The 16,622-nt window shown below is 42.7% G+C and overlaps 1 protein-coding gene across 2 annotated transcripts in view; it reads right to left on the minus strand.

Moving 5' to 3' along the window:
* Window positions 1-6,396: 6,396 nt before the first annotated feature.
* Window positions 6,397-16,622, minus strand: part of LOC143293400 (sphingolipid delta(4)-desaturase DES1-like) — an 11,492-nt gene continuing 1,266 nt past the window's right edge. For both annotated transcript variants that reach the window (XM_076604231.1, XM_076604228.1), the window contains exons 2-4: window positions 11,237-11,493; window positions 8,396-8,710; window positions 6,397-6,945 (exon numbers count right to left, since the gene is read on the minus strand). In XM_076604231.1, the coding sequence (XP_076460346.1) occupies window positions 6,427-6,945; window positions 8,396-8,710; window positions 11,237-11,488 (1,086 nt within the window). In that variant the 5' untranslated portion in view covers window positions 11,489-11,493 and the 3' untranslated portion in view covers window positions 6,397-6,426. The remainder of the gene's footprint in view (window positions 6,946-8,395; window positions 8,711-11,236; window positions 11,494-16,622) is intronic.

Genomic DNA, 16,622 nt, shown 5'->3' on the forward strand with positions numbered 1-16,622 from the left:
GGGCAAGTTATAGAATTTAGGCTGGATATATCTCTTCGTTTTAGTCACGAAGTCAAGAACATTAAAACATAGAATGAATTTCATCATGTGAAGAACCATGACATGAACCACACAGCAGACTGTCAATTCTTCCTTCTTTGAATCCAAAGCAATGACAGGCAAGTCTGATACGCCGAATCTTAATTTGGTCAAAGCATACTTTTACATATCAATTCATCACAATGCCAATGTATGGTTCCACATTATCTGTCAACTCAAACATCCTATATTCAGCAAACAGGTTATTTTTCTCAACATGGTCATGCGAATCTTGCCATCTACAGTGTATTAATTCTTTCTTTAAAACATTTTTAATGAACCATAAAACATTTTCAACACCCTTGTCATAGGCAAATCCATAACAGCATAAACATTTCCCTGTACTTCTCAATCATCACTGCAAGAGAACCACACTGTTTCCGAGAGAAACGGACGGAAAGAAACTGACTTTGTAAGGAGAAAACAAAGGAGAGAAAGACAGAAACAAACAAACATCAAGGAGCAAAACAAAGAAAGAAAGAAATACGGATGGAAAGCAAGCACGAAAAACAGCAAGACAGAACAAAAGAAAGGACAGAAAGGAAAAACAGAGGTAAACCAAAAGAAAACTGGTAAAGAAAAAAAACGATAAGAATAACACACACACACACACACACACACACACACACACACACACAAACGAAAAAAAAAGAAGAAGAGAGAAAGAACGAAGGGAAATGAAGATGATAACACTGAAGAAACAAGACAAAAACTAAACTAAACTAAAGCCAAAAACAAACAACACAACAAAGAACAAAATGAAAACGTGAATGGAAAAATACAACAGAAAGAAAGAACAGAAAAGGACAAGAAAAAGAAAAGATGTATGTCTCTTCTTCTTACCTGTGCAGAGTGAAATCACTGCTTTGTCGTGTCCGATACCCCTGTATATATACTCCTCCCACAGTCCAGTGTACTGATAGGTCACGGCGTGTCCATCAGGCTATCTCATATTTTTGCTTACGTTTTTAAGTCACGATCTGAGATACGTACACTTGTGGATGGAGGGGACAGAGGGAGCGTGGAATCGAAGATGGAGAGGTAGTGGTTGTGGTGGGTGGAGGGAGGTGATGGAGGTAAGGAGAGAGGGAATGGGTAGGATAGAGGCATTGAGGGTTGTGTCAATTCCGTTACACACACACACACACACACACACACACACACACACACACACACACACACACACACACGCACATAAATACATACATACATACATTGTCATGGTCAAACTCCACACAAAACTTCCGCAGTAAAAAGGGATGTTGGTTTAAATGGTTAATCGACAGAGAGGGGGTTAACTGCGCATGAAATGAGCCCAGCTTGGCTTGACTTTTTCGCGTCAGTTCTGCAGGCCACGATTGGTCAGAGCTACCACGTGGCGGCAGAATCACAACCTCGGGCCCTCGGGTCCAGGGTGGGGAGAAGCTAGTCGATAGTGAGATCCGCAGAGCACCTGCAGACAGCACTTCGACTTCCTCTTCAACACTCAGTGGCTTTCGACGCCATTGTTACAGCCTGGTTTGGTTTGGGAGGTTGCTATGCTGCATCTTTTTTTTCTTTTTTTTTTTTTTTTCTTTTTTTTGTACAGCATGAGCACTGAGACCTGCTGAGGGATGTGATATTGCTAGGGATTTATTTTGTTTTCCCCCATTCCGTTATGGCGAGGAATGGCATCCCTGAGTTATCCATTTAGCTACACAATCATCGGCACGAACGTCGTGCTCAAATGTACTATGTGAATTTTGTTAATTATCCGAGGATGCAGTTACAAAGTTCGTACTTTTCCTAAAATCTGAAATGAACAAATTGTCTATATTTTTCGAGTGAACAAGTATATAAAAAAAAGAAGAAGAAATAAATGACGGATAAATATATAGTCTTGTTATTTGGCGTAAAAGTTATATTCATTTTCATGTTATGTTTGCTACTTTTGCTCAGTGGAGCAGAGCTTTTGTGTGTGCATGAACAATTATCAGACAATGCCAATGTAAACAGCAAATCTTTTAAACTGTATTTTATTCATTTTTTTCATTATCAATTATTTTTTTAAGAGAAATAATTTGAATACTTTAACCACCAATATGGCTAATGGCACGCTGAGGGGGTGCACATGTACATGTAAAGGCAGGCGAGGCTTTTGCCAAGCGCTAATGTCCAAGTCTGCCGTACAGGTTTCGGGTTTCCTTCCCCATTTTTCGGGAATGTTCGGCGGTGGACGGGCCGGGGATGTCTTGTGCTTAACTCTAGGGGGTGGAAGCAGAGCAGACCCCAGGAATGACGTGGTCGTGCTGCGTTCTGGTGGAGGATGACCACCAAAGTTGCATGGCTTTGTTTTAAGTTAATCTAAGTTTCCCTTTGTCCCCCTTAGTGATGAAAAAGTCACATGCCAGCCAGTGCTAAGTGGTACGGTGACTTTTTTTATAAAGAGGTATTTCTGTGGGTGAACAGATTAGATTTGATACAATCTGTCATAATCATCCTCCATCCCCCCCGCCCCCCCTAAATTTGTGTGTACGTAAAGGATGGTATCTAAAGTTTGGATTTCAGTTGTGTTGCTGTGCTGAGAACGAGTGCTGCTTATGTTTGTGTTTTGATTTCTTCCTCACTGTCTTCCGACCTCGGCACCTCTTCAGAAAATGGCCCAGTTATGAGGTCACCACTGGTTTATAGAACTTTGTGGGTTAACACATATATAATCTCTCTCTCTCTCTCTCTCTCACTATATATATATATATATATGTGTGTGTGTGTGTGTGTGTGTGTTGTACACACACACATATGTATATATATATATATATATATATATGTGTGTGTGTGTGGGTGTGTGTGTGTGTGTGTGTGTGTGGGTGTGTGTGTGCTTTCCTTCTCACATATGAATGAACGACTGGTTTGTGGACATACGGGCATAGAAAGCCAGCCAGAGGAATACGCTGGATGTGGGGCTGGGGGTCGGAATGGTCACAACGGTCAGTAGAGATAAGACCTGACACAACTGAATAAATCGGTCATTCACAAAGACAACACATATCTCCTTTAAAGATAGACACGCAAACAGAATGAGAAAAAAGATAATGTGTGTGTGTGTGTGTGTGTGTGTGTGTGTGTGTGTGTGTGTGTGTGTGTTTCAGGGTGCATGTGTGTGCTCGCCTGTGTGCATGTCCCAGTATGCGCTCACGCGTGTATCTGTGTGCGTATACAAATGCGCGCGCGCGTGTGTGTGAGTGAATGTGTGTCCATGGGTTCGTGGTTGTTTCTACACATCTAAACTGCCCCCCCTCTCCCCCCCAAAAAAAAAAACCAAACCAAAACAAAACAAAACAAACCCACACAAGGAAAAAATAATAATACACAAAGGAAAAAATTAATGGTAAGTGAAAAACAAATGGCCATGTGCATGGCTAAAAAAAAAAAAAAAGAAAAAGAAAAAAAAAAAAGAAAATGCATCGATCGACGATGTTTAAAAAGATCGAAGATCTTAAAAAGAAATTCATCGACAGACCCACACCATTCATATCAAACACGTTATGTGCTTACACTGTCAAAGCTCATTTAAAAGCTTTATTCAACATAACGTCTGGGGTTTAAACATGTATAGAGACAGGCAGTAAAGCTAGCTGAAGAAGCGTTCAAATTGAACACAATCAACTAACATCATCAACCAACCATCGAGGAATATGTCGCTTTATTCCTTATCAGAAGAAAATCAAAGTTGTTTCCTATGTTTAGTAGGGCCGGGTGTCGCCGGATCCAATCACGAACTGTGTATGCCATGGGCTCAAACGGGAAAAAAACCTGTATACCACATACTCAAGTCAGCCATTTCACGGATAAGTTTTTGGTAATGCTACTTTTTCGGGGGTGGGGCTGGGGTGAGTGGAGGGGGGGGGGAGATGATGAAAAGGAAAGAAGTGCAAACCGTCATTGGCTTTCACAGCAATATTTACATATCTATACTACACATCAATATTTACATATCTATACTAATTCATCATCTTCTTTTTTTTAATTGAAATATGAAAAAAAAATCACAAAGTCTTTTCATGCCCAACTCATTTGGTGACGCCATTGAGCTCAGGTCAATGTCTTTGTTGTCGACAGATTCATATGGAATCTGGGGGGAATGGAATGGTGGAGCTCTCGTTGCAGGGATAAACATTGTGATGTTTACGCCTGGCGCGGCGGCTGAAGAAAAGTCAGCATTTTGTCCTCTTCCTTCTTCTTCTACATCTTCTTCTCCTCCTCTTCCTCCTCACCTTCATCGTCATCGTCATCATCACCATCATCATCATCACCTTCGAAATCTTCTGCTGCTTCTTCTTCCACATCTACTTCTTCTCCTTCTTCTGCTGCGTTCGTGGAGTGCATCTCCTACGTTCACGGGCTAAATCCACAAAACATTTTTGATTCTGCCACATAGACAGCTATACTTCGCTTTCGGGGCTCTGCATGGGAGTGTATGGTTGTTTTCTTAACCATTCAAACACTGACATGAGTTACGGTATCTATGTGAACGTGCGCGATTTGGTCTGCATGCGCATAATTATGCACGAAAGGGGTTCCAGGGACCAGCGGCAGGTCTGTACACCTGTTGACCTCGGAGAAATCTTCACCCTTATAACCCCCCCGCCCCCGGGCGTCGTGACCGAAATTCCAACCCAGGAACATCAGATTAACTCTCTCCATACGAACGGCGAAAGAGACGACGTTAACAGCGTTTCACCCCAATTACCATCATCAAAATATTGCAAGCGGAAGGCTCTTATACTGAAGAGGTGAATGTTGACAAAGAATACCACAATTATGACGACGGAAGCTAAAGGTTGGGTCATTCAGACACCCACTGGACATCCGAGGGGTCTGTGTAGAGGAGAAGAGAGGACTGGCCGTACTGAGTGAGTTAAGAATACAATGGTATAACCACTCGACTCTTGCATTCTTCTAGTTCAGCGATAATTGTTCAAATCAATTCATTTCATGTTGCGTGTAGACCTGTCGACCTCGGAGTTTAAATAAGTAAAAGAAAACCAAAAAGCATGTCAAAAGCTAAAGCATCACCAGACAGACCTCCTATTTCAAACAGAAGAAAAACAGAAGAGCAAAAAGAAATTATTTTTCAAATCGGAGCATTCCCACACATCAAACATGTACACAGTTCACCATATGATAATGTATGAAACAATAGTCCACAACGTAAGAACGTCCACCACTGCCACCACTTAATTAACTCGTTCACACCGCTATCATCAGTGCGTTTTCTGAAGCGCTGACCATACTATGAATATGATGCATCACCTCCATGTAAAATAAAAAAAGAAAGAATTAAAAACTCCTATTAAAAAGCATAATCAGGAAAAAGAAAAACAAATGAGAGAATTTGCAGAAAAAAAAACGAACAAATAACAGAGAAGAGCAACGTTGAATCGGAAAGGGTTCACTAGAATCCATGCACTTACACACCTGTGTTGACCAGACTGACCAGGTCAACCGATGCCCACTGACCACAAAAAAAAGGAGAAAAAAGAAAGGCAACGTAAAACAAAACAGGCGCCGAAGACAGGCCACACAACGCCCACTCCACTTCGTATATTTTTCACAAGAATAGAATAGAATATGTTTTTATTACCAAGTGTACCGGGTCACAGGGAATATGGGGGGCGGTAGGGTGGAGGGGGGGTGGTAGTTCATAACAAGATACGAACATAAAATCGAAAATCATACACAAACACAGATACAGTAGAAATCAGGATACGTACAAGTGCATATCAATATAAAAACTTGTGCATACTCACACATGCACGCACTACACACACACACACACACACACACACACTACCACCGCCGCCACAACCAGCCACTGCACACGCCTGCCCCCAAACTTCATCCCCTCCCCTAAGAACACACAAACTCCACCCTCCCACCCTACCAATCACTGACTTTCCCCCTTGCTACAATGAACCCCCACACACCCACCCTACCCAATCACTGAATTTCCCCCTTGTTACTATGACCCCCACCCTTCCCAATCACTGAATTTCCCCCTTGTTACTATGACCCCCACCCTACCCAATCACTGAATTTCCCCCTTGTTACTATGACCCCCACCCTACCCAATCACTGAATTTCCCCCTTGTTACTATGACCCCCACCCTACCCAATCACTGAATTTCCCCCTTGTTACTATGACCCCCACCCTACCCAATCACTGAACGTTCCCATCGTTACTATGACCCCAACCCACCCATTCTACCCAATCACTGAATTTCCCCCCTTGTTACTATGACCCCCACCCTACCCAATCACTGAACGTTCCCATCGTTACTATGACCCCAACCCACCCATTCTACCCAATCACTGAACTTTCCCCTTGTCACCAGGATTACCCATCACCGATTCCCCGGGATACCCAACGCCGTGCGCGTGAGGCCCCATGTCCTTGTCGAACACAAAGTCCCAGATGACCTTCACCCAGGACGTGTGGCAGGGAAGACTGTCGTAGAACTCAGGAGCCAGGCGCCTCACCTCGGGCAGGCGGCTGTAAGGGACGTACGGGAAGTCGTGATGCTCGTTGTGATAGCCGACGTTGAAGAGCACGAAGTTCAAAGGGCCGTAATAAGAGTGAGTCGCCTGACCCCCGTGGAACAGATAATGCTCGGAGATGAAGTGACCGGCCAGAGGGTGCAGTCCGAAGCCGAAGAGAGTCCCTGCGGCGAGGTACGCCAGCGGCTTTAGCCCAAAGACGACCAGGACGAACCCGTCGAAGGCGGCTTGGCAGGCGAGGTTGACCGCTTCCCAACCGGTGAGAGGTTTGGGACTCTTGTAGAACGGCCGGAGTCCGTGAAGGATCGGGTGGATGGCAAGCCACAGCACCTTTTTAAAATTTTAATCAAAATAATATTTTATCTTATTTTCTAACACCACACAATCACACACACACACACACACACACACACACACACACACACACACAGACACACAGACAGACACACACACACACACACGCACGCATACACACACACACACATTCACACTCAAACACATGCACACACAAACATGCACATACATACACGCACGTACGCGTACATGCATACATACACACAACGCACGAATGCACATGCACTCAAGTACGCACACACACAAGCACACCACACATACATTAGTACGTAAGCACGCGCGCACGTACACGCAAGGACGTACACACATGTACGCAAGTACGTACACGGAAGGACGTACAGACGCCGACACCGACACACAGACAGACAGACAGACAGACAGACACACACACACACACACACACACACACACACACACACACACACACACACACACGCACGCACGCACACACACAGTATCCATATCAATCAATAAAAAAAAAAACATAAAGGAAGAAAATGCAAACAAATGGAAGAGGGAAAACACATACGCATAAAAACAAAAACAACTACACATCATCTACAGCAGGTCGATCATTCCCCCACTGTACCACCCACTCTACACTGCATACACAAAGTTCCGCTTCATGTCAGGTGAACATTCAGCTTTTGGTATGTTTGCACATTTTGCATACACGCAAATCGTTTAAGACAAAATATCATTTATCGAGTAAATCAACATATGTTCGCAGCTGCATACCTAATGTATCTAAAGACTACGTGTTTCTTGCACTTCAGTTTATACACAGTACCGTTTTCCAAACTAATCATCATCTTTCTTTGTGTGTGTGTGTGTGTGTGTGTGTGTGTGTGTGTTCGTAATGATCCCCAAGTTTCCTGAATACTATCTTACCATTATATCCATCTATTTTATACTTGAATTGCACATGTTTGATAAACAAAAAAAGTTGAAAGCATTGGCACGATTTTGTTTGTTTTACATTTGAAGATGCTTCGGATCAGACGATAAACTGAGTCTCCTGTGCAACGCACATATAAAAGGACCCAAGACACCAAGAGTTGTCCCGAGCAAAATTTCTTTTGTAAGATCCACGCTTATATACATGTGTGTGTGCGTGCGTGTGCGCGCGCGCGCGTCTGTGTGTGTGTGTGTGGGGGGGGGGGGGGGGGCGGGGGGGAGCGGGGAGGGGGGGGCAGGTTACACGCGCGTGCAACTGAGGCCTGACTGAAAAAAAAACAGGAAACGAATCCTCAGCGCCTTCAGGCAGCTCTCTATAGCCTCTACCCAAAAAAGTAGCCTGTTGCGCAAATGACTAGCTAATAACCGCTAAATACAATTATTCATATCAATCAACAACTTTTTACATTTGAAAATGCACACTGAAGATGTACAGCTTTGGCCAGAAAGCACTGCCAAGGCACGGCACCTTGCTCAGCGGGTGCCGGAACAGCACCGCCTCCAGACGCGTGGGAACGTCCACGTCGTTGGTCTCCTCGCCCAGGTAGCGGTGGTGGTCGGCGTGGTACTTCCGGTAGGTCACGGCCATGGGCACGGCGATGGGCAGGTTGCACCATACGCTCAGTGCCCGGTTCAGCGCCCCGCGCCCGTGCCCAAAGGCCAGGTTGTGTCCAATCTCGTGGATGGCACTGCCCAGGGAGTGGTTCAGCACCGCCCCGACGCAGTAGGCGAGGAGAAGCAAGGCGGGCCACGACAGGTCCCGGACCAGGCAGCACAACACCACCTCAGAACCGGAACCAGAATTATAAGAGAACTGATACCCCAGTCTCTTTTTTTGGATCGTATGTAGTGATAGAAAAAAAAAAAAAAAAAAAAACCCCACTGAATGAAGATTTGATGGTCTCTTTTGATATCAGGTCAAACGAATGAAGCATTATTCTTTTCTTAACACAGGCCGAGAGAGAGAGAGAGGCGGACAGACAGACAGACAGACAGACATACAGAGGAGGCGTGAGGGACAAGTGTCTGAGAGGTGTGTGATAGCAAAAGAAACTCCAATGAAAAATAAAATAATTTTTAAAAAACTTGTTTTTCTTGTATAATGTTCCTACAATAATTTTGTCCACAACAAAGAAAGGATATAAGTCTTATTTGTGTTGAAGTGAGGGAAGATGCACTTATAATTCATACATCTTTCCATGCCTTTTATTATTATGCAATGATTTAAACTTTTAATTCAATTTATCTTTCCATTGAATTAAGCATGCTGTAAACTTGAAAGAATAGAAAGTTTTAGAATCAGACCTGCCCCAAGGAAAACAATTCTCAGTGAGATAAGCCAACAGAGGAAGACCTCGGGATCAAAACCAGAATCAGAATAACTTTCGTCTCTCATTAAGAGTAAGCAAAGTAGAAGACGATCGCAAAATCAGAACTTTAATCAGGATAACATCGTCAAAATCAGAACTTTAATCAGGATAACATCGTCAAAATCAGCTTTAATCAGGACAACGTTATTTTCTCCGTAAAAGTAAGCCAGCGACTTCAGGATCAGAACCAGAATTGGAATAACTTAAGTCACTCAGTAAGAGTTAGCCAGGCCAGCAGAAGACGATCACAGAATCAGAACCTTGGTCAGAACAACTTCTCTCGGTAAGAGTGAGGGAGCAGACGACGATACTTAGGATAAAAATCAGAATCATGACAACTTTTTTCTTTCTGTGAGATAAATTTATCAGTGCAAAAATATTCAACGCAAAAACGCCAAGGATATTCAACGACTGTGGCACAAAATGAACTTTAGGAAATATTTTCTGCAGTGACATACATAGAAAATGTATCTGTCGAGTTGATGGTTGGCCTCAGGTGTATTCGTTAACTCTCTCTCTCTCTCTCTCTCTCTCTCTCTCTCTCACACACACACACACACACACACACACACCATACACACACACACACACACACACACACACACAGAGTTTCCCTCTCCTTCTTTCTTTTTTTGTCTGTGTCTGTCCCAATCTATCTATCTGTATTTCTCTGTATTTCGAAATAAATCACACTTCAGGTAATGTTAACGTTCCAACGGTGTATCATATAATTATTTAATTTGCACTTGATTAGCGTTCAACATAAAATATTCTATCTTTCGCCATAGCGGTTTTTTTGTGGGGTTTTGTTTTTTTTTTTTGTGTGTGTGTGTGTGTGTGTGTGTGTGTGTGTGTGTGTGTGTGTGTGTGTGTGTGTGTGTGTGTGTGTGCTGTTGTTGGTGGTGGTGGTGGTGGTGGTGGTGGTTTTTTGTTTTTGTTTGTTTTTTTGTTTGTTTTTTGATTGATTGTATCACATGAAAGAGTACGATACTCAAGCTTGTTGTCATTCAAGTTTGTTTTTCCTCTCAAGGCGTTCGTATATTGAACGCTGTATTCTATCTCCTATCTTGAATTAAAAGGCCAGGGCGAGGCGCTATGACAGACTCAATAAGGCGTTCAATTTCTGATCCACTGTTCACCAGTGATGCTGGTTCAGTGCCTCCGTGTCGGCCAGGTGTTGCGTCAATGGGGAAGGTACTTTGGTGTTCCTCACTCCACCCAGGTGTACAATGGGCCCCTGACTTCGGATGAGAAAAGTTAAAACGGCGGAAAGGGAGGATTTAGCCCTGCCTCCGTATGCCGGGCCTCAGACACGGTGGGTATGAAATCACTGCCCCGATAGCCGTAATGAAAAGGCTACGGTACCTTAAACCGTTAATTGTCAATTGTCACTTAAAGTCCTGCCGACTGCACAGGACCATTACCAGGACCTTTAACCATGAACATTAACCATAAACCAGGTAGGGAAAGCCAGTGTGGTGATGTCTGTGATTCAAACTTGCAGCAGAACCTCAGAAACCAGTAAGAGAAATGAGGTGTGGTGATGTCTGTGACACACACCTGAAGCAGAACCTCAGAAACCAGTAAGAGAAATGAGGTGTGGTGATGTCTGTGATTCAAACTTGCAGCACGACCTCAGAAACCAGTTAGAGAGATGAGGTGTGGTGATGTCTGTGATTCAAACTTGCAGCAGGACCTCAGAAACCAGTAAGAGAAATGAGGTGTGGTGATGTCTATGACACACACACCTGAAGCAGAACCTCAGAAACCATGTAAGAGAAATGAGGTGTGGTGATGTCTATGACACACACACCTGAAGCAGAACCTCAGAAACCAGTAAGAGAAATGAGGTGTGGTGATGTCTATGACACACACACCTGAAGCAGAACCTCAGAAACCATGTAAGAGAAATGAGGTGTGGTGATGTCTGTGACACACACCTGCAGTAGGACCTCAGCCGTGACGATGCAGGCGATGTTGGGGTCGTAGCCCATCAGCCGTTTGATCTCGGGGTGCCTGCGGAGGATCTCTTGACGGCGCGAGCTGTGCGGCTCCTCGGCGTACTGCCAGTCGACCTCGCTGTCGTTCATCTTGAAGTCCAGGGTGACGAAGGAGAAGAACCATTTGTTGAAGCGCCCGTGCACCCTTCTTCTCTTCTCGTCCGACGATGTTCCTTCGGTGGTTCCTGCCATGCTGTCTGAAAGCAGATGTGTATCTTTATCTATCTATCTAAACATATATATATATACACAGACAATGCACAGACGATGATTATATATGATACACACACACACACACACACACACACACACACACACACACACACACACACACACACACACAATTTATGTCACTTAAAAAGGTATCTAACTATGTCAAATGATATCCCACCGCTTGAACTTGAAAGTACTGATATGAATAATTTGAGTTGGACCTGCTGATTTAGTAACAATGGAAACTCGAGTTCGATTTTCTGTTTCAAGTACTTTTAAGTATTATTTTTTATTGAGGCGGAGAGAGACAGACCGACAGACCGACCGAAAGACACACAGAGACAGACAGACAGACAGAGAGAGATTCGGAATGCTTTATTCTTATTCAGGCATCAGCACCAAGTGATGGGCTTTACATAAATATTATTCAACTCAACGTGAAAACATATGCGAATAAACATAAGTACATACAATGAAAATTGCATATTTTTTTGCGAAGGAACTATTTCTCTCAAACTGAATGCCTTGAATAAAACACAGAAAAGTAAGAAAATTATATGTGTAATGCCTGACGACACTCACAAACGTTACGTAGATATAGAGGTTGTTTGCAGTACTTAGGGTTTATAAACATAATATTTCCTGTTTCTTTTTTTTTCTTTTTTCTTTTTTTTTTTAATTTCATCAATTGTAGACAAAAGATCAGAATTCGCCTTGACTTGAAACTTATTTGCTTTTCCAAGCACCTTGACTTCTTCCCTCGAATGTTTTGTGCGTGCATGTGTGCGTATGCGTGTGCGTGTGTGTGTATGTGTGAGAGAGAGAGAGAGAGAGAGAGAGAGAGAGAGAGAGAGAGTGAGTTTATCCGATGACACAAGCATGTGACTCATTAATGATGGATACATGTTGAGCGCTTTCCTCTCTCAAAGGGAACTCAAAGCGCTTTACAATAAACATTAGACACACACACACATACGCAATAACTTACAAAAGAAAGGGGAAAAAAGATTTAACACACAAAAGCATAAAACATATTCAAAGACTGCGCCTATCACATTACTTAATTACACACACACACACACACACACACACACAGAGACACTGACACTGACACAGGTTTAATTATGTAGGCCACCGGCCCATACACAAAGGGGTGGGGGATACAAAGGGGCAATTCGATCGCTCTTCACACACACACACACACACACACACACACACACACACACACACACACACACACACACACACACACACACACAAAAGAAAAAAAAAAGGAAAAAAAGGTGTACTGTACGTGAGTAACCGATAACTGGATGAAAAATACATAGCATGTTCGTACTCATCATGTTTATGAGAGAGAGAGAGAGAGAGAGAGAGAGAGAGAGAGAGAGAGAGAGAGAGAGAGAGTGCATGGTTGAGAGCTGAATTTCATTGGAAAGGGATGGAAAGTCTATGCACAGGCGTTTTCAAAAAGATGTGTTTTCAGACTTGTTTTAAAAGATTGAAATGAGGAAGGGCAGCAAACATCGCGAGGTAAAATGTTCCAGACGGATGGAGCGGAATGAGAACAGGAAGAATCACCGAAGGGTTGGGTTTTAACACGGGGAGCGTGTAGCCACCGTGAATCAGAAAATGATCCGAGTTGTCGTGAGGGTGTGTAGGTTTGAACGACCTCTCTCATAAGTTTTATATTGAGGGGCAGCACCCTAAATGGAGTTGAAGGTAAGAGTTGCGACTTTGTACTGAATGCGGGCAAAAATTAGTAACCTGTGAAGAGAAAGCAGAAGATGAGTGATATTAATCTTTTTGGTTCTATAGATTAACCTTGCTCCTGTGTTTTGAACTTTCTGGCGTTTTTGTATTAAGTATTGAGGACAACCAATTAAGAGTGAGTTATAATAATCAGGTCTGGACAAGACAAGAAGGCACATCAGAAATTGTGTAGCTTGAGTGGTATGGAGATCTCGGATGGAACTGTTCTTTCGAATTTGAAAGTATGCAGCCTTGCAGAGACTGTTTACGTGTTTCTTCATCCAGATTTTTCACTGAAGATACAAACTCTACATCTGAATCTCCAATTTTCAGAGAGGAAGGTAGAGTTGTTTATAGACAGAAATATGGACAGTTTGTTTTGATTCATCCATGCCTTAGCGTCAGCAATACACTGTTGAAGCACTTCAATGGATAAATTCGTTTCTTTGTAGAGCTGGTTATCGTCAGCAAAGGCATGGCGATTTGCAGAATGGTTCTGGCATCATCATAAAGTGATTGAGCATAAAGAGTAAACAGCACTGGTCCCAGTACAGATCCTTGTCGAACGCCATATATCAATTATATAGGTTGATGGCCATATACTCATTCACTGTGTGTGTGTGTGTGTGTGTGTGTGTGTGTGTGTGTGTGTGTGTGTGTGTGTGTGTGTGTGTGTGTGTGTGTGTGTGTGTGTGTGTGTGTGTTTTCCTCTGCGACAAAAAAGCTAACAACGTTCATCCATCCTGAGATACAATAATAAAAATTAAAAAAAAGACAAACAAAAAACAGGTCGAGACATGCAGCCTGAGATACCCATCGTGACTGTTTTAGCCCTGTGCGACCTTGACTGGAAGAATGCGAGATTTTAATCTCAGCATTGTGTTGAAGATACATTTAATCTCAGCACTGTGTTGAAGATACATTTAATCTCAGCACTGTGTTGAAGATACATTTAATCTCAGCACTGTGTTGAAGATACAAACTACGCAATGACACAGCAAAACTGCTTGTACCCCCACCCGACCTTTGGGTTTTCTGTGTGGTTTTTTTTTTTGTTTGTTTGTTTGTTTTCATTTCAGCATTATCAGCAAGATGAATCATGTAACACCACAGCAAAACTGATTACTGTTATTGTTATATTGACGCTATTGTTGTTCTTTTTCTGTGTCAACATTAAATGGAAGATAACTCATGTAATGATACAGCAATGACACGCCCACCAGCTTCACTGTGTGGGCCAGAAATGTCTTGGGGGACAAGCCGATAGAAAATACTTGTCCCCCATAAATTTTGCTTGCCCTTCCGAAGTAAAGAAAGTCAGTGAAAGTAACTACCGTAGCACAACAGGACAGCATACATAACCCATTCTAATTTGTTTGTGATAGTCCGTCGTGTCGTGTGTGGAGGAGGGGGTAGAGGAGGTGCAAGGTAATGTGTGTGTGTGTGTGTGTGTGTGTGTGTGTGTGTTGGAGCTCATGTACGTTTATATGTATTTGACTGTGCTTTCATATGTGCTTGTACAAGTAAGTGTTCATCTCTGTGAGTGTGTGTTTGTGTTTGTGTGTGTGTGTGTGTGCCGTGGAAGCTGCGATACTTAGACTAGAAATAAGTGTGTGGAGGAGGGGGGTAGAGGAGGTGCACGGTAATGCGTGTGTGTGTGTGTGTGTTGGAGCTCATGTACGTTTATATGTATTTGACTGTGCTTTCATATATGTGAAACTGCATGTCTGGTGCATTTCTGTTATGCATGTGTGGGTGTATGTGTGAATGTGTGTCTTCATTTTTTACATTTATTTGCTTATTTATCACCATTGTTGTCTTATTTATTTATTTATTTATGTTTTATTATTATCATTTTATTAGTATTACTAATATTATTACTACTACCTTTTTCTATATTATAATTATTATTTATTTATTTATTTATTTATGCAAGCTTATCTATTATTTATTCCCCCGTTTTTTTTTGTTTTTTTTTGTTGTTTTTTTTTGTTTGTTTGTTTTTGTTTTGTGTGTGTGGTTGTGTGTGTTTTTTTTTTTTTTTTTTTTTTTTTTTTCCCAAGGCCTGACTAAGCGCGTTGGGTTACGCTGCTGGTCAGGCATCTGCTTGGCAGATGTGGTGTAGCGTATATGGTTTTGTCCGAACGCAGTGACGCCTCCTTGAGCTACTGAAACTGAAACTGAAACTGAAACCGTCGTGTCCGAATATGACCATCATAACAGCAGATGAGGCAACGGATAAATGGAACAGAATTTGATAACAGTGGAGAGTATCTTGCCCAAGTTACACCCACACTCGCTCGGTCAGGAGGGCTTTTAGGACAGTCGGTGCTGGGATGGTCCCCGATGGTCAGCTTGTCCCAAAGGCTGCAGCGCTATGAGCCAGTGTAATCATGCCTGCTAGTTTTGAGAGTTATAGCTGTTTACAAAAGACTAAGCTAGCTGTAAACGAATTCCTATTGCAGTGGAGTAATCACTGGTCGCCATACAGCTCTCATTTTGCTGTTGGCCAAACTGTAAGCTTCTGTCCATCTCTGTTATATTTGCTTTCTTTCTTTTTTTTTTCTTTTTTTTATCACAACAGATTTCTCTTTGTGAAATTCGGGCTGCTCTCCCCAGGGAGAGCGCGTCGCTACACTACAGCGCCACCCATTTTTTCGTTGTTGTTTTTTTCCCCTGCGTGCAGTTTTATTTATTTTTTCCTATCGAAGTGGATTTTTCTACAGAATTTTGCCAGGAAAAACCCTTTTGTTGCCGTGGGTTCTTTTACGTGCGCTAAGTGCATGCTGCACACGGGTCCTCGGTTTATCGTCTCATCCAAATGACTAGCGTCCAGACCACCACTCAAGGTCTAGTGGAGGGGGAGAAAATATCGGCGGCTGAGCCGTGATTCGAACCAGCGTGCTCAGATTCTGTCGCTTCCTAGGCGGACGCGTTACCTCTAGGCCATCACTCCACCTATAAGCATCATATAATAGGCATTTATTTTTTTTTAAATGAAAAGTCAGCCTGTAGGTGTTGAAGTGAAAAAGGAAAGGAGTGAACTGCAACCAGCTGCTTTAATAAAGCTGATAGCTCAGTCACCTTTCCATCGACAACAGTCAAATACACTGATTGCCTAACCGACACATACAGAGAATCTCCACTCTTCCGCCGAAAGGTTTCGCTTCCCAGACAATCGGGCGGCAAATATTTCCCTCTCGTTCTTAGATACGACCGGTGGTAAAGTGCTCTTGGACTGATTATTCTCATTTACTTTTATAATCTCGTGGGGATTAACATGTGGTTGGAATATCGATTATTTTCTAACCATTATTCCACTTTCATATAATAATGTTATTGAAAATATATTCACATATCT

Source organism: Babylonia areolata, chromosome 19 (assembly GCF_041734735.1).
Source record: "Babylonia areolata isolate BAREFJ2019XMU chromosome 19, ASM4173473v1, whole genome shotgun sequence".
Taxonomy (NCBI): Eukaryota; Metazoa; Mollusca; class Gastropoda; order Neogastropoda; family Buccinidae; genus Babylonia; species Babylonia areolata.